Source organism: Ammospiza nelsoni, chromosome 5 (genome assembly GCF_027579445.1).
Source record: "Ammospiza nelsoni isolate bAmmNel1 chromosome 5, bAmmNel1.pri, whole genome shotgun sequence".
NCBI classification, from domain to species: domain Eukaryota; kingdom Metazoa; phylum Chordata; class Aves; order Passeriformes; family Passerellidae; genus Ammospiza; species Ammospiza nelsoni.
The window spans coordinates 4,611,078-4,633,448 of NC_080637.1; the positions used below are offsets into that span (position 1 = coordinate 4,611,078).

Sequence of the window (22,371 nt, forward strand, 5' to 3'; positions counted from 1 at the left end):
TGCCCTGGCTCAACGCAGCGCCCGCCGCTGCCGCCGGCCCGCGGGCCCGCAGCCAATCAGCGCCGCCGGGGGCCGGCGGGGCGCGGGCTCGCAGCCAATCAGCTCCTCCCGAGCTCGGCGCCCCAGTTCCTGCTGGCCGCCCATTGGCCGAGCCGGCGGGGGGCGGGGCCGGGCGCGGCGCCCGGGGGTCCCGTCGGTGCCGGCCGCGCTCGGCTCTCCCGGGTCCCCCAGCGGGGCAAGAAGGGGAAAAAAGGGGGGAAAAAACCCTAAAACCCCCCGAAATACCCCAGATCGAGCGTACAAACTTGGCCGCTGCTGTGCGCTTCTATCCTTCAACACAACAATAATTAAATCCCTTCTGAGCCGCGCCGCTGGAGCACGCAGCTTTATTCCAGCGGGGACCCCCCGCTCCCGCACCTGCCCGCACATCCCTGTCCCTGTCCCCAGCCCGCTGCCATCCCCGGGATGCCCGCCCGAGAATCCAACCCGTCCCCTCCACGCACCATCTCCCCGGCTGGCCGCTCTCAGAGCTCCTGGGACAGCGGGAAAACTTATTTTCCCCCTTAAAAAAAAAAAAAAAAAAAAAAAAAAAAAAAGTAGAAAATGAAAAAGAAAAAAAAATTCAAAAAAAGGAATGTGTGTGGAGGGTACACGGAGAGGACTTTGGTGCCGGGGGGTTCCCGCGGGGGCAGCGCGGGGGGCGGCCGGAGCCGGTCCCCTCCTCAGGCTCCGCCTCCCCCGGGCTTATGACACTGGAACCTCCTTAAGTTGCGTCTCGCCACAGCTGTCTGTAAGCACTGAGCCGGCTGGCGCCATCCTGCTCCTTTCAGAAAGAATGCCTTCCCTGTAAAAAAAAAAAAAAAAAAAAAAAAAAAAAAAAAAGAAAGAAAGAAAGAAAGGAAAAAAATATAAAAAAAAAAGGGAGAGGGAGAGAGAGAGGAGGAAAAAAAGTAGGGAAAAAAAAAAATAGTGCGAGCGAGCACAATCTGATCTGATCAAGCACTTTCAGCTTCATCCCTCCTGGGTCACATACTGCTTCTCCAGCAAGGTTTGTGCGGAATTTCTTGAGCAACTTGTCGCTTTTTAAATTTTTCTTTTTTCATTCTCTCTCCGCACCCTCCTTTTCTCTTCGCTCCTTCCTTTCACCCCCACTCTCTTCTCCCATCGCTTTACCCCTTCCCTGCCTTCTCTTTTCCCCCCGTTCCCCCCTTTCTCGGTTGCATAATAATTAATGAGCAATCAGAGTGACTCTGGGCTGCGCAGCAGCGAATGGCACAAGTTCTCACCGGCTTAAGCCGCTGGAGCTTCTCAGGTGCAAGTGGAACAAATAAAACAATAAACAAACAACTGCGGCGAGCAAAAAAAAAAAAAAAAAAAAAAAAAGGGAAAAAGAAAAGCCAAAATACCATCCCTAAAACCAAGAAAAAGTAAGAGCTGGGCGGTAGGAACGCGGTGGGAGCTGCTGGGCTGCGCTGCGAGCTCGGAGAGAGGGAAAGAGAAAGAGGCGCTGGGAGAGAGAGGTGGGTCCAGGGCAGAGCAGGCGCTTCCCAGGGATGGCTGCCGAGGGATGGGATGGGTTTGCTCCTGCCTAAAAAGTCAGGTGCTAAAGTTCAGAACTTCTCAAGTACGTTTCTCTCCCTGCCTCTCCCTCTCTCTCCCTCTCTCTCTCTCTCTCTCTGCTCCTTCCCTTTCCTCTTTCTCGTTACAGGTGATCAAAGAAGAGAAACATCTGCAACAGAGCGGAAGAAACGAGGGGATCTCGCTTCGTAGAGAAATTTTTTCCCCGAGACTTTTTTTTTTTTGTTTTCCCTTTTTTTTCCTCCCTTTTTATTTTATTATTCCCCCACTTTTTTTTTTTTTTAATTTTTTTTTTTTTTTTGGAATCGATCGTTTATCACCATACCCCCAACTCTCTCCCCCCTCCCCACACTTTTTAAACCAAACCTAACCAGAAACACCCCCGAACTCGCCGGGCACTTTTCCCCCGCCCTGCTGCACAACTCCGGCAGCGTCTCCAGCTCCGATCTCCAGAAGCCCTCCGCGCCTTGCTGAGGACGAGGAGGAGGAGGACGAGGAGGAAGAGCAGAAGATGGAGGTCTCCACGGACCAGCCGCGGTGGGTGAGCCACCACCACCCGGCCGTGCTCAATGGGCAGCACCCGGACTCGCATCACCCCTCGCTTGGCCATACCTACATGGACCCCACGCAGTATCCTCTCGCCGAGGAGGTGGATGTACTTTTTAATATCGACGGACAAGGCAACCCCGTCCCGCCGTACTACGGCAACTCCGTGAGAGCCACGGTGCAGCGGTACCCCACGGCCCACCACGGTGAGTGTCCGTCTGTCCGTCCCCCGCCCGAGCCCCCCGCGGCTGTCGGGCAGACCCTGTCCTGCCGGCGGGGAAGCTACGTCACGGGTGGATTTTGGGGTTGGCTTATTGGAAATAAATAAAAATTCAGGCTTCCTTCCTTTCTTTCTTTTTTTTCTTTCACTTTCTTTTTTTTTAATATTTTCTTTCTTTTTTTATATTCTTTCTTTCTTTCTTTCTTTCTTTCTTTCTTCTTTCTTTCTTTCTTTCTTTCTTTCTTTCTTTCTTTCTTCTTCTTTCTTTCTTTCTTTCTTTCTCTCTCTCTCTTTCTCTCTTCTCTCTCTTTCTCTCTTTCTTTCTCTCTCTCTTTCTCTCTTCCCCTCTTCCCCTCCTTCTTTCTTTCTTTCCTCCTCTCCTCCTTTCTTTCCTTCCTTCTTTCCTCCCTTCTTTCCTTCTTTCTGTCTCTTTCTTTCTCTCTTTCATCCTCTCTTTTTATCGCACATCTCTCTTCCCCCTCTCTCTCCTTTCCCTTCTGCTCGCCTCCCTTCTATTTCTTTCTTTTTCATCTTCCTCTTAATTTCTTCCTCTCGCCCCCTTCTCTTCCGCTTTGGTTTCTCTCCCCTCTCTTTAATTAGGCTAACAGTTAGTGTTTTCATACCGTGTTTAGTTTTTGCACGATTAAGCTGCTCTGGGGAAGCAAAGCAAGCTGGAGAGCAGGGGTGTGAAAATGACCCCGCTGTCCTCACGCTTGGGCTATTTAATTCGCACTTGGTGAGCTCGTTAGGCTTGGGACCAAAGTTTTGCGCACATACCCAGGGCAGCACCGTGGCGTGGGTTTAAAATAAGAAAGAAACTTAAAAATAATAAAAAAAAAATATATAGCCCGTGGTGTAATTAGGAGTCAGAGCCGGTGTGTTGTCCCGAGGGTCCTGCAGGAAGGTAATGCTCCACAATGTGAATCTTGTTCCTGGGTCACAGCTCTCAGAAAGGAGGTGAAATACCTGGGGCCGGTGGGGCCAGGTCCACGGAGGGATGAGCACTTTGGTGCCATCCTTTATGGAGAAGTGGAGAGGTTCAGTATTTACAGCTGGAGTTAACCTGGATGGTTTAAAAAAGAAGGAAAGAAATACAAAAAAAAAAGGAAAAAAAAAAAAGAGGGAAAAGAACAGAAGGTGGTTTGTGAAGCCGGACAGCGATCTCTGTTGTGGCAAAATCTAAATCCCCGAGGTTTGCAGTGGAAATAACCCCAAAATCGTGGAGAAAATGGGATGAGCGGAGTGAGATGGAGCCCAGCGGGCTCAGGAGGCTGCTCCCAGCCCTCAGCAACTTGTTGAGTGTGAGCCTGCATTAGGCTCCGCTCAGTAACTGCATTGTTCTGCCATTAGTCCCTTTAAAACAATTATTTTTAAGGATCAGCAGCCTTTGTCCTTTCTTTCTTTTCTTCCCTTTTCATTTTTTTTTTCCCCCAATATATCAGCAGAAAGTGGAAATGCGGTCTCTCTGATCTAGCCTGAATATTATTTACTATGCTACTTCCTGGGGAAGATAATGAATCTTGACCCTTTCTATTCGTATAACCCACCTTCCCTTCCTTTTGAGCAGCGACTTTCAGTATTGTTCACGAGTGCCTGCTATGGTGAAAACCAGTTTGGAGCTTTTCTAGGCACTCAGGAGCTCCCCATGCAAACATGTGTGTCCACCCTGTAACTCTCTGTGGCTCCATGCATCCTTGTTTGCATCTCTCCTTCTGTATGTTCAGCACTCTCTATACACTTATCACAATGCCTACAGAGGTTAGGGATCTCTGGGTGTCAGAGACTTTCCAGGGCTTTATCATCAGACACAAACTTGCTCCCTTCCAATTGAATAACTGTGTTTTCCATCTTGCAGCCATTCGCTCAAGTTGCTGTGGGTTTGGATGGATTTAACTCTTAGGACGGATTTTTCTATTTGTTTGCTTTTGCAAGGGCCGAAAATAATTTGAAATATTAGGTACGAGCCCTTAGGAACATTTATAACCAAAGGGTAAAAGATCTGACTGCAGAAATCTAGTGGATTGTTTTTTCCCCCACAAAGCCCAGGTCTGTATTTTAAACGACAAGTGAAGTGTCCCTTGCCACAAAGAGGGTGTGAAGCGTTTATTTGAGGCAATTGGTACCCTCTGTCTGTGCCATACCATCGCGGAAAAGCCCTCTAACATTTCTGTGCAGTCTCGTGGAAGAAGAAAAGACAAACTGAGCGGTTTGCAAAGTTTATCAGCCCTGTTGCAAAGGTCATTATTGTGTCTGTGGGCATTTTCTGGTCTTCTTCGTTTGACCAGAGAATTCCCAGGGTTTTTAGCTCACGGCTCTGTTCGGGAAATCATTTCCCAGCTAAGACAAAATATTTCTTCAATCGGGACTTGGCAATTTCACGCAGGATCTTTGCTTCAAAGTCTTCGTGGGATTGCCTGGAAAACGGCGAGAGTGAAGCAGAGCTCGCAAATCCCGTGTCACAGGGCTGGCACCCTGCTTGGAGGGTCCCGACCCCAAAACCCGCTCCCCAGCAGGACCGGAGCTGCCACTCCGTGCTCTTGCAGCTTTTAAAGTTTAATTTTGAATGAGGAGCGGGCTTTCTCATCAGATGTAATTTCCCTCGCATGCTGAGCTCTTTGGGAAGGACGAGGGGTGGCGGTGGGGGAAGCACGTCCCGGGACCCCACGGGGGCTTTGCCGGGGTGGCAGAGGGATGTGACCGACGTGTGTCCGTGTTTCTCTCCGAGCAGGGAGCCAGGTGTGCCGCCCCCCGCTGCTGCACGGCTCGCTGCCCTGGCTGGACGGCAGCAAGGCGCTGAGCAGCCACCACAGCGCTTCCCCCTGGAACCTCAGCCCCTTCTCCAAGACCTCCATCCACCACAGCTCTCCGGGACCCCTTTCCGTCTACCCGCCCGCCTCCTCTTCCACTTTATCCGCCGGCCACTCCAGCCCGCACCTTTTCACCTTCCCGCCGACCCCTCCTAAAGATGTGTCCCCGGATCCGTCCATCTCCACGCCCGGCTCCACCGGCTCCACCCGGCAGGACGAGAAGGAATGCATCAAATACCAGGTGTCCCTGGCCGATACCATGAAGCTGGAGTCCTCTCACTCTCGGAGCAGCATGGCCTCTTTAGGAGGAGCCACCTCCTCCGCTCACCACCCCATCACTACCTACCCACCGTATGTCCCAGAATATGGCTCTGGACTTTTTCCCCCCAGTAGCCTCTTAGGAGGATCGCCAACCGGCTTTGGGTGTAAATCGCGACCAAAAGCACGGTCAAGCACAGGTAGGGCTTTTGGCTTCTTCATCCCCGTTGCTCGGGAGAGGAAGCTGAGGGGGGAAAAGTGGGGGGCAGAGGAATGGGGCAGAGGAATGGGGCTGAGCCCTCGCTGTCCCCGCACGCAGGGACAACATGTGCTCGAGCATCCCTGTGATGAGCAGCAGGGGCTGAACCCTCGTGGGGGACACACACGACGCTTCACCTTCCCCACAGGTCGCTCTGCTAGCTTTATAACCAAATTCCCCCTCGTGCAAGCCTGGCTGGGGATGGAACCAGGCCCAGGAACCCGAACCACCCCCCCGGTGCCGCGGGGCTCCAGTCCCGGGGGCGACCCGGCCCTTGCAGCGCCCACGGTGCGCTCAGCTGCGGCGCCCGGGGACGAAGCGAAACCGAAGGAACCGCAGCATTAGCGATCTCCCTGGATTTTAGTGATGGTGCCAAATCCCGGCCAACTTCCCCCGCCCGCTCTTCCCAGGGCCTCTTCCCGTGCGGCGCCCGGGGATGCGGGGCGGGATTTCCCCGGGGCGCTGCGGGGAGCTGGCCCACGCAGCCCCGGCCGGCTCCGGGCCCGGGGGTTTGGATCACCCACAGGACAGTCCCCAAAGTGTCCCCCTTTCCTGGGGGGCCCCAGCTCTGTGCGCTCCCCGCGGGATGGGCTGCGAGGCGGCTCCGGCTCCCGACGGCTCAACACGCCGGGCTTGGACGTTCTTGTGCACGGAGGGGTGGGAGTGAGCCCAGGGCAGTGCGCTTGTGTGCAGAGGAAAGGGCGATTAGTCAAAACTCTTTTTACCCCCTTTTATTTTTCTTTTTTTTTTTTTTTTCTTCTTCTCTATTTTTTTTTTTTTTCCGAGGAGGCTGCTGCGGGGTTGCCTGGCATGAATGAGATCAGTTTTCAGGGTTTTTCCAGGGTGACATTTACTCTGTCTGTCTGAGCAGGGACTGTCTCTATTTAGCTGATATGTTTGAGCTAATCCAATTATTTTCAGACTGCTGCACGCGACAGTTGCATTGTTTATCCAGCGCCAGGAACTTTAATAGAGTCCGGATGCGGTTAGAGTGACAAAAAAACCCAGACCTGTATGTTTTGTACATGAAAGCAGGAGAGAGAGAGAGAGAGAGAGAGAGATGGGGTGAAACAAAAGAGAGGGACAGAGACTCAAACAGCAGCGGCCGCCCCGTTTAACCGGAGGGGAACAGAATGAGCAGGGTATTAACGGGGCCGGCTGGCCCCAGCACGGAGCGGGTGCCGTGTCCCGGGTAGGAGCGGGTTGCTGTGGCCCCGGGCGGCGCTGAGCATCCCCGGCGCCCGCCGAGCCGCAGCTCCCGCCGGGCACCCACCGCCTGCGCGGCATTTTCAAACCGCCTCGGCCCCCTCCACCCTCCCCTCCTGTTTTCCTTTTGCCACTTTCTGTTGCTTTACCTTCTAGAAAGACATCTGCGGTTCGTGATAAACCAACCCCAGCAGCAACACCTAATTTTTTTTCTTTCTTTCTTTCTTTCTCTCTCTTTTATTTTTTTCCCTTTAGAAGTCGATCTTAGCAAGCTAGGACCTCTCAGACAAAGAGGGTTAGAACTGGAGAAAAAGGAGGAAGGGGGTGATTTGACAGGATAAAAGAGGGAGAAGCGGCCGCAAATGTATTTTTTTGGTTGCTGTAGTTGCTGGGGAGGTGTGAGAGAAGAGGGGTTCGGTGCGAAGGCTCTGGAGAAACGGCTGCCGTTTGTGGTTAGGGCACGGATGCCTCTTGCTCGAAGGCAGCCCGGGCTGGGGCAGCGGGGAGCCGGCTCTGTGCTGAGCTGGCTCGGCTCGGCTCTGCTCTGCTCTGCCTGGCTGGGCTCTGCCACCGCTCTCAGGTGGGCCACCACCGACGTTGGGGACAAAAAAACTTCCCCCACTAAACCAAAGACGCAACAAAAAAACCCCTCAGCCCTCTGACAGGAGCTGAGAGGCAGGGGCTGCACCCTCCCGGTTCCCTCCTCCAAGCTGGGGAGATATCCCCCTGCAATAGCCAGGGAGAGGAAAAAGCGGTGACAAAAAGAAGGAGGGAAAGAACTTAGGAGGCAGGCTTGGGGCTGTTTGCTATCCCAGATAGCCAGGGTGGACCATCAGGCTGCAGATGTGGTGGGGAAACCAGAGGGGCTTCTGAAAGTTTTGGGTAGTGGAAGCTTAATTTCAAATTAATCAATAGCAGATATTGTCAGAGTTGTTATGCATTGGCTGGAGCTGGGGAGGTGTTTTGGGGGTTGTCTGTGATTATTTTGGGGGTCCTTGATGTGGTTTCACCTGAGGCCAGAGGAAGAGCCCTCCAGGCTCAGGAATGCCCCTGGGAGATGGAAGAGTGCTCAAGAAGTGACACTGGGGTCCTCACACACATCAGAAAGGGGCTCGTGGACTTAAATTCTGTATCCATTATTTTGGGTGTAGAGGGCTGGAGGCTTCTTGCAAAGGTTTTTCTGGTGCCTATGGAAACTTGGGGTCACCAGAGCTGTAGAAGCATTGAGGAGAAATTGTCAGCTCCCCCTCTGCACTAAAGAGACCTGTAGGAGGAGTGAGAGCTTCTTTGGGGAGCCTCTTGAGCCACCATGGCATTTGGGTTGTCATTGTCACCATTCCTCTTCCCTGCTGCTGGGGCACAGGCCTGATGCTGCCTCTGGAGTGGTGCTGGGGAGGGGAACAGAATCAGAGCCCACCAGAGTGTGCCAGGGATATTGTTCAGTCATGGCTTTGGACCCTTTTTTGGAAATCCTGAGCTTGGGGGGCACTGGCAAGCTCTGGCCTGGCTGGGTCTCTGGGGAGGTTTTGGGTTATTTTGGGGAGGGGGGGCTTTGCCCAGCCTGTTTTATCTCTGCTTTCCCTAAGTGACCCATGTGCTCTCTTGTTTCCAGAAGGCAGGGAGTGTGTAAATTGTGGGGCTACCTCAACCCCTCTGTGGAGAAGGGATGGCACTGGGCACTATTTGTGTAACGCCTGCGGACTCTACCACAAAATGAACGGGCAGAACCGGCCCCTGATCAAACCCAAGAGAAGACTGGTGAGTCTCCCTCTATTTTATTCTTCTTTCTCTGCAGCTTTTGCTTCCTATCTGCAGCTCAGGATGGACAGGGAACCTCAGCCAGCTCCCACTGGTTCCATTGTGTTCGAGGGAGGGATGCTTGGAGAGTTGGCCCCCGCTGCTGTGGGCCTCAGTTGTCTGACCCTCTAGCAAACTGCAAAAGTAGAAAAGCAAACTGCTCTAGCAAACTGCAAACTGCAAAAAAAGGTTTAAAAATCAAGATCCAGGGCTTCTTGCAAACCAGAACTGAGTTTTCAACTCCACACGGTGACCTGAGGACAGTGACATTTTCCAGGGCCTAAGGGCAGGATAATAATTTTCTAGTGACCAAAGAGATTATCAGGAATACAGGATTTCTCCTGGGCTCTCCAAACTTCTGCCCTCCACTCTTTAGTGTGTCTCTATCCCCCTTGGCTGGTGGTGTCATGGAAAAGGGACACAAACTGGATCTCAGGTGTCACTTGGGTGTCACTGCTCCTGCAAAGAGCTGGAACCATCAGCTCCTGGTGCCACTGGTACCTGGTGTGGTCATTTATGTCTGTGCCATCTGGGTCTCAAATGGTGTCACAAGGACACAAGGCAGAGAGGATGGTGAAATTGCAAAGCCTAGCATGTACCCAGGCTACAGAAGCTGGAGGAAGATGAAATGAGTGGGTAAATGTTTGAAATAATAGTTACAAGACTGGTGACTGTTCTAAGCCCAGGCAATACGTTACAGCATCCCCAGTGATCTCTTCATGCATTTCCCTGGAAGCCACAAAAAGGTCTGGAAGCTGTGGGCATGGCTAATAAATGTGTTAAAGTTTATTTGGCAAATAATCAGGCAGACCACAAGGGGAAAAATATATCGAGTGGGGGGAATAAAATTATGGTCCCTGCCTGGGAAGTTATTGAATGTTTCGAATCGAGGCACGTTTGGTTTTGTCAGGATTAAAGATGTGGAAGGGCTGCTCAAAATGGGGAGGAAAGGTGGCTCTTGCCTCTCTGTGGAATTTCTGAGCTGATCCATGGATCTGGCCAGTTTGGTGAGGCTTGTGCCCGCCATGGCCAGACCCCACAGGCAGGACAGGGCTGGTTAATTTGTGTTCTCCTTGAAGGTTCTCACAGCTCTTAGGTCGGGATCAGCTTTCTCACCTGTGAGACACCCATAAAATCGTATCAGCTTTGTTCCCTCTGGCTCTGGGAAGCATTTGCAGGGTACATTCCCAGGAAGGGCTGAGCTGTGAGGGGCATCAGCAATAACTCTGTCTGGCCGTGTGAGTTTTGGGGAAGATGTGGCTTTGCTCCTCTAGCCCGCCAAACTTCCTGCGTGTGAAGCCTCTCCGTGCCCTCCTGTACGCGCTTTTCCCATGTAGGAAAAGGTTTGTCTCTCTCATCTTTCATAGCCTTGTTAGAAAAGAGGAAAAGCTTTCTAGGGAGGGAAGTACAGGCTGGAATTTTGATTTTTTTGGGCAGCTCTCTTGTTCTCTTCTCCTCCTCCCCCCCGGCCTTTCTGTCTTAAACACACAGCCCTCGTTTTCTTTATTTTTTTTTTTTTTTCCTCGTTCTCTCTCTATGTGTAAAGTTAACTTCCTAGGAAAAAGCTGCCGGATATCTGAGCCCTGGAGATAACTCCTAAACAACAGCTCCGTTTCCCCAGTCCAAACACACAGGAGCTTGAGCATATCCAAACAAGCAGAGGGGGAGGCAGAATAGGAAAGCGGCTGGAGAGAGGGGGAGAGCTTTCAAAAAGTGTCTGATGGAACCACGAAAGAATGTCCCGAGTCACCCTGAGCCCGGCACATGTAAAATGAACTATATAAATAAATACATAGTAAAAGGTCATTCTTGGGGGACAAAAAAAGAAAAAAAAAGAGGAAGAAAGAAAAGAAGTAAAGGCAGACCTTGTCTTGCATTATCGTTCCAATCTTTGGGCATTTTAGTTAAAGTTAAAAAAAGTTCCCCTTCTTTAAATGTGGCCTTTGCTAAATGTGAAATTTGATTTTTCTACTTCCTCCCGTCCCCCACTTCCAGCACTGCCTGGGAAAAAGAAAAAAAACCCAAAACATCCCTAATGCTGTTTGCACCTATATTTATTTCCCTTGCTAACCTCTGAAAAAAAAATTAGTCAGAAGGCACCAGAGCTGGGCTTGCATTTGCACTTTCTGTGCCTGGATGTGGACGTGCATGTAGCTGTGGCTTGAGTGGATCTCTCCTGCTGTGAAGGCAGGCGGGCTGTGGATGGAGGCTCAGGGTGGGGATCCAGCTCCTTCCCTCTGCCACAAGGTTCCTGTGTGACCTCGGGCTTGTTTCATGGGCTCTGATCACAGCTGCACTGAAACTAATGATAGGATTTGATGGGTGGGAGAGAGGAGGCAAAGAATTTCTTAGATGCTGAGAACCCAGCCCAAGCCTTGTTAAATTCAATGGGTGTCTTCGTGAGGTGTACTTTAGGTGGCAGGGATGAAGTCTTGCTGGCTGAGGGGGCTCAGACAGCTCTGCTTCATCTCGAGGGGGAAGCTGGAAGACCTGGAGATGTTGGCAGGGGAATCCAGAGCAGGCAGGTGGTACCACACCATCACTGCCTAAAAAGTCTTCAGCCCTCCTGGAGGCCATTCCTGTCCCTGTCGCAGGCAGTGGCAGCCCCATCGCAGCTGAGATAAAATCTTCCTTTAGTTTTTCTCCCATTCCCATGCAGATGCAGAGCTCTCAGTTTCCACGTCAAGCCAAGCTGGTTTTGGAAGGATTATAACCAATTTCTCAGAAGGCCCATGCACATGCAATCTTATTTTAGGAAAATGATGCTTGGAGCTTTGTGGGTGAATACAGACACTGAAAATGCCCCTTAATTAAGCATCTTTATTAGCACTTGGTTCCTCCAACCTCCTCAATTTCACCTTTTCATCACTGTTAGCGCTTCTGAAGTTGTTCCTTTGTTCACTGGCAGCTGTGCCATGGGCTGTGGTGCTGTGGATGATATGGGGCAGCTAATTAGTCATCCCATGACTGCCATGGCCAGGCCCCTAGTCGCTGATGAGCGTCAGTGGATGCCATTGCTGGGAGCTTTGCAATAGCGTTATTATTCATTGTTTCCTGCCCGCTGCCTGTGTCTCTGGTAGAACTTGGTACAGCATAAAAGGTGCAGCCTGGGACCGAAAGAGCTTAAAATACTCAGCTAATGATGCTGAAGTTTTGCAAGTGAAACACAGTAGGTGGAAATAGTTTAAGAGAAGACAGTAGATGTTGTGATTTATTTGCTTATTTAATGTCAGAATTTGTTTGAAGGCAGCGAGGTGGTGACCAGGCGTGCCTTTTGAATGCGCTTGCTGTAGGAGAAATTACGGCGAGCGCTGCGTAGAAACCCCAAATATCTTCAAAGGGGATGTTTCCCCTGTGTGGGCTGAGCCAAATATCACTGGTTTTTAAAAATTTCCTTAGGCTTGATTTTTGGGTCTGATAAAGGCAAAGCTGCCACCAAGAGAATCAATCCAGCCTCGTGCCCCTCCAAGCCCCATGCGCCGAGTGTCAGGAGTTGGGGGGCAGAGAGCTGCACACTCTTTTTCAGCTCTTTAGTGAGAACCTGGCTTTACAAGCTTCATTTTTGTCTCCATGCTGCCTTTGGAACACATTCATTATTTAATTATCCTGGTGATTTTGAAGGCAGCCCAGTTTGGGTCCATGGCGTGGTCAGCGTGCATGCATCAGTTCGGGGCTCTGCTCTTCATGGTGGGCTGTTTCATCTTCTCTGCTGGTCCTGGGATTTTTTCAAGTCCCATGTGCTGCCCCCAACTTCTGCTTGTCACCAGCACAGAGAAGTCAGCTAAAGGTCTCCTTGGGACTGGCTTGGTTCAGAGTGGTTTATGGTCAAGCAAAATGGAACTATCCCTACGGGCAGCCTGAGAGAGCCACTCGCTGTCGGATCAGCCACTCTGTGATGCTTCCTAGTGCTCATGGGCATTGTCTTATTTATTTTTTAGACAGTCCTTTTTGTCTAATTAAATTAAAAAAAAATCCTCCCCTATCTAAAGCAAAACCAACCCGTCCTCTCTCCACCTACGCCGCATTCAATTATGATTAAAATTGCAACATGACCTAACAAGAGCTGGTATTAACACTAAGGCTGTGCCAGTGTCCATGTTTGCATTTTGGGTTTGTTGTACGGTATCCAAAGATGCGGTATTTCCTTTCTTTCTTTTTTTTTTTTTAAATGTTGGATGTGCTACAGTGTGCGGCTGTGTGGGGTGAGGGGTAAATTTGAAACAGTAAGAGCACAAAAGAGAGCATTAAAGGCTCAGTTCTGCAAGGTGCCAAGCATTGCTATGATCTGGCAAATCGCTTAAGCACATGTTTTAACTTTAAGCCCATGAGCAGTTCCATTGAAAGTAACGCATTGGGATGAAATCAGAGCTCTGGGACCATGTCATATTGATGAAGAATAGATAGGATGGGGATCTAAAGGTCTTTTTTTTTTTTAGGAGCTGTAGGCATTTGCGCACACGCAAGCACGCATACACGCTCACACAGCAGTCTGAAAGCTCCTGTTGCTCCTTCAGAGGCAGAAGCACAATTTGTTTGCTAAAGTTACAGTTTTTAAATGATAAGTATGAATTTATGCAGGTGAAAGAAGAGCAACTTTACTAAATTTGACTTTGCTAAGTCATTATCACAGCCAACAAAAAAATCTTCCGTATACACTTTGCCACGTAGATTTTTTTCTTGTTCCTACCCCTTTATGAAACGGTAAATTCTTCTTTCAGGCTTGTTACCAATCCTTAAATAAACATGAAGGTTTGGGCTGAGAAAAGGGTGTAATTAAAAAGTTGGGATTCTTGCTCCTTGCCACGGTGTTATTTCCGATCTGGAGCCTGTCTCCTTTGAAGCTGAGCTGAGCTTACGGGACCAGGCTGCGCTTGCGGTCGGGCCCGGCGAGCAGCTGCCCACCCTGGTCTCTTGCTGGAGCCAGAGTGACTCACGCCCTTGACTCCAGCAATTGTCAGTTCAGGCCCTGACTGCAGAATTAGACCCCTGGGGGGTCTGGGAGAATTAAGATGGAAAAACATGTTAGCATTTAAATAACATTTTCCCCTCTGGAATGGGCTGTGCCAGCGCTGCTAATTTTGATGAGTTCTATCACAGGTTTAGCACTCACTTTTTAGGATGCCCTTTGGCACCTGATTCAGTTCACATATAATTTGGGATTAAAGTACCTTGGGGATTTTTTTTCACAATTATTATTTGTTCTCACAAGTCAGTTTCTGGAGGCCTCTGCTGATGCGCGTCAGTCTTGCAGGGTTGATGTTTTCTTTCTCAGAAATTTTGCTGATGGCATTTTTAAATTTTTTTTTAACACGGGTGTTTTTCTCTTTCTCTCCTTCTCTTTCCCTCCTTCCCACAGTCTGCAGCCAGGAGGGCAGGCACGTCCTGTGCAAACTGTCAGACCACCACTACCACCCTGTGGAGGAGAAATGCCAACGGCGATCCTGTCTGTAATGCCTGTGGGCTCTACTACAAGCTGCACAATGTAAGTGTGACTGGAATACTCAATAATGGGGCCTCAGCTTTGGTGCTCAATGATCCAAACTCTTCCTTAACTTGAGGATTTCCAGTCTTGGGTGGTGCCGAGACCTCTGTTATCCCTTTGGGGACGTTGGGGTTTGGAGCGATGAGCCGTCAGCCTTTCAAACGTAGCCTGTCCGACTTGGGGAGGCATAAAACAAGGCTGTCCATGGGTAATGTTAGAGCTTTTCCTTGCCTGAGCCAAGAAAGGAGGGGTGGGTCAACACAGAGAGACATTATCTGCTGCTGATTGGGCTCAGAGAGTTGGAAAAGACAACACACTGTCCTGCAAGCCGATACCCCTCCTATGCGTAGCTTGGTTCCTCCAGCAAATACAAACTCTGGAAAAAAAATAAATACGTGCCAGAAACTATTTAGATCATTCTTGGGTTTGTGGCTGCCTTTGTCCTGTCCCCAAAGATGATTTATTTAGGCCCTGTGTTTGTGCTGGTTGATGCAAACGAGTCCCAAACCATAAAAGGACTTGATTTAGTTAGCGGGTTGCAGAGTCTGCTCAACCTGTGATGTGAATTTCAAAGCATCTGTCATGGAAGGGAAGGAGAAATGAAATGAAATGAAATGAAATGTAATGGCTGACAGATTTAATCTAATATCTCCATGCAAAGCCAGCTTGCAGGAACCAGGGATATGTGCCCCAGGGAAAGAGCTAAAGGGACCTGAAAAGTCTTCTACTGAATAATACTGCTAATAAAGGAGACTTAAGGCTACTCCTGTTCCTCTCATTCCACTTGTGGCATTAGAATAATTATTATGCCAAAAGAAGGAAAAGACTTCCAATTTCTCTGCTTTGATATACTTTTTTTTCCACTAGTCGTTGATGGCTTTGTGTTTGGTTTGCAAATCTGGGGCTGTGTTTTGCCCTTGTGTCCACCCATGGAAACACATCAAAGACGTATCGGGTTTCATGGGGCGTCCAACCCTTGTGGTATCAGTCCCTTCCTTTGTTATTTCAAACTGTTTGGTTTCTTAGGATGAGTAAACAAGTTTGGATTAAGTAGAAAAAACACCCCAACAAACAACCAGGCTAATTTTTCACCTGTTTCATGGGAGGCATCTCTCTTGGAAAAAAGGAAAATGTGTTTACCTTTTAGTGGCCAGGTGTCTCAGCACGCTTTGAGTCTGATGTAGCAAGTAAAGACTGTCATCAAACTCTCAGTGTGATCACTGCAAACACACTGGGTTGGACCCAGAGAGAAAACTCTCAGAATATCTCGAGAAAATATTCTGTTTGCTATTTCCTTGGCAAGAAGGGATCAAGGTCAGCCAGCTTCACCGGGCAGGGGATCTATGCTTGTGCTGTTTCCATTTTGGCCTTGTAGCCACCAGTGGTAGGACTTAAATCAGGTAGTTTGGGAAACCTCCAAGGAGCTGCTCCTCCTGTAGCTAGCAAAGTTCTTTGAAGGAAAAGGGCTCTTCTCAGTTGGTGCTGGTGGATGCTTGTGTTTTATTGGGGTGACTTCTACCCTTGAAAATAGTGTAGTTCCTCCCTATGCCTGCAAATGATGGCAGGATGATGAGTTACGATGTGCCTGATTCCATTGTAGACATCTGACTGGAGAAATCTCCTCCTAAAGTGTTTAGAATGGTGTCTGAATGCCGAGGTTCTCCAGAAATGTGCCTGCAAGAGCACATCCTTTTCTTTTTTGCACTAACACTGCAAACCTAGTTGGCCTGAATTGACCTCTAGATCCAGTGTTTAGGGAAACGCCGATCCAGCTGTGAAATCTGTGACATGGGGCAGGCCTTGAGCACATTGGAACCATTTTCATATTCATTAAAAACACCAACAGCTGCTTAAAAGCTCAGCACAGCTACTTACCAAAGTCAAGTAGTATCTTGCCTTATGAGCAACGCCATTAATGGATCCTGCTTAAATGAAACCCCCAGAGGACTGAGCTCCTGTGTGCAGCAAAATAACCAGGCAAGGATACTGAAATCCAGATATGAGTGGGTAGATCCTTTTTTAAAAAAATTTCTTAAAGTACTTACCAAAGTATTTAGTGAAGTATTTAGTATTTAGTGAAGTATTTACTAAAGTATTTAGTTATGACCGTGGTGAGAAGTGTGGTCTTGCTCCCTGTGTGTATATTATCTTGTGATTTCCATCAGGAGAGGGGTCAGAAATAGAGAGGCTGATTGTAGCATGTCCCTCCCCAGCAGCTGTCAGCATGGATGTTGTGCCAGTGCCAGTGGAAGGTCTTTGGATGCTTGGAAGTCGACTTAACCCTGTTTCAGGCTAGGCTGTAGCAAATTCCTGTCTGCTGTTTTATCCACCCCCACTCACCATTTTTTCTTTTCTTTGGGTTTAATGAAATTTTCTGGTACCTTAACATCATTAGGATATTTTAATGGATTGATCTGCAGTTGAAACTTACCCAGATTTTATGTCCACGCCGGGAATGACTGCAGTGAAAAGGCAAACTTTTTTTTCCACTGTGTTAATTTTTTCATGGAGCTATATCAGTTTGTTTTACTGTTGATTCCCACAGCTTAAGCAAACCCATTTGTCAGTAGGATATAAGCAATAATCATAATAGTCTTGGGGTGCATTTAGTGAAGCTGTTGGCATTCCTCCCACTGACTTCAACAAGAGCCGGCTCCATTAACACCAGTGTTAACAATGACTAATATTTCACATTGATACGGTGCCTTTCATCCCGCGGCATCCCAGAGTGCTTTCTAAGATACAGCCAGCCTGGAAGATTAACCCAACGTTGTAATGACTATGTCTGAAGGATAAATCCACTTCAGTGACAGGACCTTATTGAGGTCAATGGCAAAATCCCATTGTCTTCAGTCAGAGCAAGATCAGGCCTATAATGGTTAAGACTATCCCCTGGATTTGATCTGTTGAATACGAGGTTCTCATCCTTGTTATTTTAGTCCTTAGAAGTGGGATGAGCCTTTGCACACTTCAGGGATGGGTGGGAGTGTACCTTGCTGGAGGTGCACAGCAGGCTGGCCTGAGCCTGTAGAAGTGAGAGATTTGCCATTATTTTTGGTAAAATTCATCAGAAAAGGCCCCTTTCACGATACCCTAAAGCAGGCCTATGTGTCCCGAGAGCAGAGCAGTCAGTATTTTGCATATGATAAAACAAAGAGCATAATTCCTGCCCATAATTAATTGGCTCCATCTGAAATTAATGAATTTCATATACATGCGTTGGGCTGGTTTAATTTTAATTTAGCATGTGTTTGTCATTTTTATCAGAATGAATTTTCACGGAGAAGGTCTTCCCTCCGGGTCTTTCATTTCTCTACCCCAGAAACAGAGATGGCTCCTTGGCTTTGATGTTTTGGGGACCACTTTTACCCTGCTGTGACTGGTCTTTGAAGTCACTGGAAAAAATTTCCAGCTTGCTGCTTTGATTGTGCTGGTTCCTGACATTTATCTGAGAATTTATCTGTTTGGCTCTTGGGTTAGTTACCTGCTTGGAGTGTGAGACCATTTACACTGGGATGATGTGGCCAGACAACAGCTTGGATGGCAGCTCTGTCCCCAGCTGTGGGGCTGGCCATGGCTTTGTCACCATCCTGACCCAGAGCTGGTGTTCTCACCCTTGAGTTTCACATCAAATCGTGGCCTGGGCCATCCTGTTCTTAGAGACAGAGTGAAACAGGAGGGATGCTGCTTTGGGGAAGTGTTCACTGTCCTGTGGGACATGACACCAGGCAAGGATCAGGACTCTGTGCTTGTTCCAAGACCCAGAACAGCCCCAGTCCCACCACCAGGTTTATGTCACTTTGCCACAACCAGCTGCCAAGCTTGAAACTTTGCTGCTTCAGCTGGAGATTGGTTCTGGCTGCCCTGAGCCGTTGTGTAGTGATACAGATCCTCATTTGAAGCTGGTGGGGCAGGGGCTGTGTGTGCCTCCCCAAACCTGAGCTGGATTTGTCAGGGATTGGCACTTCCTGGCTTCCTCTGATGTTGCTGCCTGGTGGGGCTCACCTGGGGCTTCTGCCTGCCTTTGAATCTGGGCAACACATCCCTGCTAAAAACTTAAAACAGGCAGTGGGATCTCAGCACCTCAGGTCTGATGTGCAGAGAGACCGAGACCACCCTTGGGGGGCTCGGAGGTCCTGGAATGTTGCCAGAAGTGTCTGGTGGCTGGACTTTGATCCTGCACAGGAGATGACACCTGTATGAGGATGGGAGGATTTCACTGGGTGAATGGTGAAGGGATAAGTTAATTAGAGTGTAAGACACAGGGTTTAGGATTTTGGTACAGGGGGGTTTAGAGAAGTAAGATGGAGGAATTGGGGTGTGTCCTGTCCTTCTTCTTCTTCTTCTTGGCCTCCATCTTCTGTGGTGATGGTGGCACTTTGGGATTGGTTATTACTAAAGGTGTACTGGTCAATAAGGGTAAAAGGTATTGGGGGAAATAGGTAAATATTGTATACGTAGTTTTGGGTATAAAGATAGGTGACCACCCCGGGGGTTCTCAATGTGCTCATGGCTGGCGTGCTGTGCAGACCTCTGTCGGGCCGAGAGAAAATCTTTTAGATAAAAAACTAATAAACACTGAAGACCGAGAAAAAACCTGAAGCCTCTTTTCGTCCTTTGGAGTGCGGGCTGCCCAAGGCCATCCCCGAGCCTTTCCAGGTCATTAAAACAGCCGAGAAACCGACAACAGGCCAGGCAAAGCTTTCCAATCCCAGTCTGGAGCAAAGGGCCATCCTTGTGTGTGCATCCTCATTCCCTCAGTGAGGACAGAAAGCCAGGGAAGTGGGTTATGTTGTGTTTGGAACCCACAATTTTGCTTGTTGCTGCCACAGGGCTTTTGTTGGGCTGCTCACGAGTAGATATTTCCTACCTTTAGCTGTTGGCAAGCAGGGCTGCTTTCTCTATCTCCCTTTATCCAGAGGCAGAGGAATCAGCCTTTTACTCACCCATTTTTACGTGAGGTGAAGGCTGCTGTCACTGCTGGTAAAAAGAGCCTGGGGTCACAAATTCAGACTGGAATGACAAACCAGAGATGAGCCAGGTCCTTCTTCTCCCCATAATTCCATCTTTGCACGAAACAGGGAGTTATTTTATCCTGGCCTCCCTGGGGAGAGAAATCCAGGAATGATTCTCATGTTGTGAAAAGGGACCAGAAAGGGGCTGAGGAGCAACAAGTGAAACTTTGCTGTGATCTGGAAGAAGGGAATGCTTTGTTCCTTGTGCTGATTTATGGTCTTATGGACACAGAGTTGCTCAGGACCTTTGCAGGGACATCTTTTCATCGTCCTCTACAGTAGATCCTGGTGGACAGTGGATCCATTTTTTCTCCCTTTTGCAGAATATCCATCAGCACCATCATGTGCTCACATTTATTATGAGAAATGGTTCAGCCTCACGGTGATTTGCTGCCTTCTGCTACAGGTGAAATCCTGCAGAGGAGCCAGAGCAAGACCCATTTTCATTCTCAAACCTGATTTTTTAGTTTGTTTAGGGACACTGGAGGCATAAATCCCTTCCCAAGTGTGGGAGTTTCATGTCACCTGTGCCATGCTGTGATGCTGGCTCTCTATGCAGTACAGAATCACAAAATCATGGAATATTGTGAGTTGGAAGAGACCAACTAGAATCATCAAAGTCCAACCCCTGGCCCTGAACAGGACAGCTTCAAGTAATAAGAATAATAAGAGTTTCTTACAGGGTATCCAACAGAACTTTTGCTACCATTTCCTAACCCTGATGAATGCATGGATGATTATTTCTGCTGTGTAGTTTCAGGAGGAGAATTTAATGTTTATTTCACCTACAGATGCATTTGTATGCATGCAGAAAATGCTTTGCTGGTCAGCACAGATACTTGTTTCAGCCCCCCTAAAAAAAAAACCTGGAAGTCTTTAGAAATGAAACCAGATTAGCTAAAGAGAACCAGAAAGGATGATCACAGCAAAATCTTTGGAAAGAAGAAAAACAAGACAAAACCCCTTGCCTTTTGTGGAGAGTTGCCCAGCTTCCTAATGGAGCTGTGAAAGCCTGAGACCCCTCACAGCACTGAAATCCCAGCAGTTCTTGCTGCTAATGGTTTGAGATCAGACAGGAAGCCTCAGGGTGAGACGGTGTCTGTGGGGAATATTTCCAGGAGGTAATGATTGGTTTCATACCTAAACACAATGCAATTACCTAATGTGCAGATAGTTGAAATTTTTCAGCTGCTGTGAATTATTCGGGTATGTTTTGCTCCTGTGTGGCTCTGCCAGCAATTTTCTGTCATCTTGTCTTCAGAAATTTCAACTGAGCTTGGGATTTCCTGGAGGGATCTGAATTTTGGGATGGAAATGGAGAGGTTGGGTAGCACGTGGTGTGTACAGGGGAGGAGGGGGGCTGTGACCAGCTGGTCCTTCTGGGCTGGGGCATGGGGTACACAGATCCCACGGTGATTTGGGGAGAAGGGATGGAAGCACAAAAAAAAATAATTGATTTTTGTTTAGATTAACAGACCCCTGACTATGAAGAAAGAAGGAATTCAGACCAGAAACCGAAAGATGTCTAGCAAATCCAAAAAGTGCAAAAAGGTCCATGACAACCTCGAAGACTTTCCCAAGAGCAGCTCCTTTAACCCTGCAGCCCTCTCCAGACACATGTCCTCCATCAGCCACATTTCACCCTTCAGCCACTCCAGCCACATGCTGACCACGCCGACACCGATGCATCCTCCATCCAGCCTCTCCTTCGGACCTCACCACCCCTCCAGCATGGTCACTGCCATGGGTTAGCAAGAGAGCTCCCCTGCTGAATGCTTACAGTCTCAAAATGAGATTTACTTTATATACTACTTGCATTTTTGCAGGCGTGTGGTTATGGGTCTGACGTCCCGAGTCAAATGGGAGAGGGGGAAAAAAAAAAAAAGAGTTAAAAAAAAAAAATTAGAAAAAAAAAAAAGGTTATTTGAAGGCATAAGAGAAAAAGAAAAAAATTTAAAAATGCAGAAAAAAACTACAAAAAGCACAAAAAAGGAAAAAAAAAAGAAAAAAAGGAAAAAAGTAAAAAAAAAAAGTTTTAAAAAAGTGATGTTTGCCACTTTTTAAAGGAACTCACTATGGCGTCTATGTATTCTTACCCACTGAATCTGGATACCATTTGTGAATAAGCCATTCAGAACTTGCATTCCCTATTGGACAGGATCTCTAGTGCTGTGAAAAAAATAAAATAAAATAAAATAAAATAAAAAATGCTGAACATTGCATATAACTTATATTGTAAGAAATACTGTACATTTGAGGAAGACTTTATTGCATCTGAGGAGCTGTAAAGAAAAAGGCATGAAGGACTCCAAGAGAATTTTTTTTAAAGGAAAAGAAAAAAAAAAGAAGATGGGAGGACAATTTAAAAACCAGAAAAACAAACAATGCAGACCAAGAGGAAACACGGTCTTATGAACAAATGGACCAACTGCCAGTCATGTCTTCTCCTTTTATTTTATTTTTATTTTGGTTTTTTGTTTCGATTGGTTTTTATTTTGGTTTCTTTTTTTGTTTTTCTGTTTCCGGGGAGGGGGAGGGGGCTGGCTAGAACGGTTTTGATGATGCATTAACTAACTAACTAACTAAATAACTAAATAAATAAAACCTGTAGGGAGATCATTCATTTTGGGCCACGGGCCCTTTGCATAGGAAGTACCAATGGTGTCAGGCAATCAGTGTTAACATGCGGACATTGCCAACAAGGGGGTTTCAGATAGCCATTCTCCAGGTCTCTACGCATTGTGAACAAGTTCCTGTAATTGTTGTTTGTATGTATAATTCAACGCACCAAAATAAGAAAGATGTAGATTTATTTCATCCTATTATACAGACTGAATGGTTGTATAAATTTATTTACTGCTAGCGATAAGACCTGCTCTTTTTTTTTTTTGTTTTGTTTTGTTTTGTTTTCATATTTTTTCCTCTTTTTTTTTTTTTTTTTGGAGAATAAACTAGATTAAATTCTGTTGACTTAACAGTGTTTTGTGCTTGGGGGTGGGGAAAGGAATATTTTTCTTTCTTTATTAATTTTTCTTAGCATTTGTTTGGATGGTATTTATGACATAGTGACCACGGGTACGGGAATGTCTGTCTCTGCGCTCATGCTGACAGCCAAAGCAATGTTTGCAGTGGCTTGATGATAAAAAAAAGATAAATCACAGAACAAAGGAGGAAAAAAAAACCCCTCAAAAATAAATGGACTG

At 47.9% G+C, this 22,371-nt stretch overlaps 1 protein-coding gene across 2 annotated transcripts; it reads left to right on the top strand.

Annotated features, from left to right (window-relative positions):
* Positions 1–1,937: 1,937 nt before the first annotated feature.
* On the top strand, positions 1,938–22,103 carry GATA3 (GATA binding protein 3). 2 transcript variants are annotated; one of them, XM_059473327.1, is made up of 5 exons: positions 1,938–2,330; positions 5,073–5,609; positions 8,487–8,632; positions 14,028–14,153; positions 20,636–22,103. In XM_059473327.1, the coding sequence occupies exons 1-5, from the start codon at positions 2,090–2,092 to the stop codon at positions 20,918–20,920; spliced, it is 1,335 nt and encodes a 444-aa protein (XP_059329310.1). In that variant the 5' UTR covers positions 1,938–2,089; the 3' UTR covers positions 20,921–22,103. The 2 variants fall into 2 exon arrangements, with proteins under 2 accessions (XP_059329310.1, XP_059329311.1); XM_059473328.1 differs by having other exon boundaries at positions 8,490–8,632.
* Positions 22,104–22,371: the final 268 nt, after the last annotated feature.

Excerpts from the sequence above, each read along its gene's own strand:
- GATA3 (XM_059473327.1), top strand. The coding sequence starts at position 2,090 with ATGGAGGTCTCCACGGACCAGCCGCGGTGGGTGAGCCACCACCACCCG. Across the intron at positions 8,633-14,027 it reads TCAAACCCAAGAGAAGACTG|TCTGCAGCCAGGAGGGCAGG; the intron begins GTGAGTCTCCCT and ends TCCTTCCCACAG. Across the intron at positions 14,154-20,635 it reads TCTACTACAAGCTGCACAAT|ATTAACAGACCCCTGACTAT; the intron begins GTAAGTGTGACT and ends ATTTTTGTTTAG.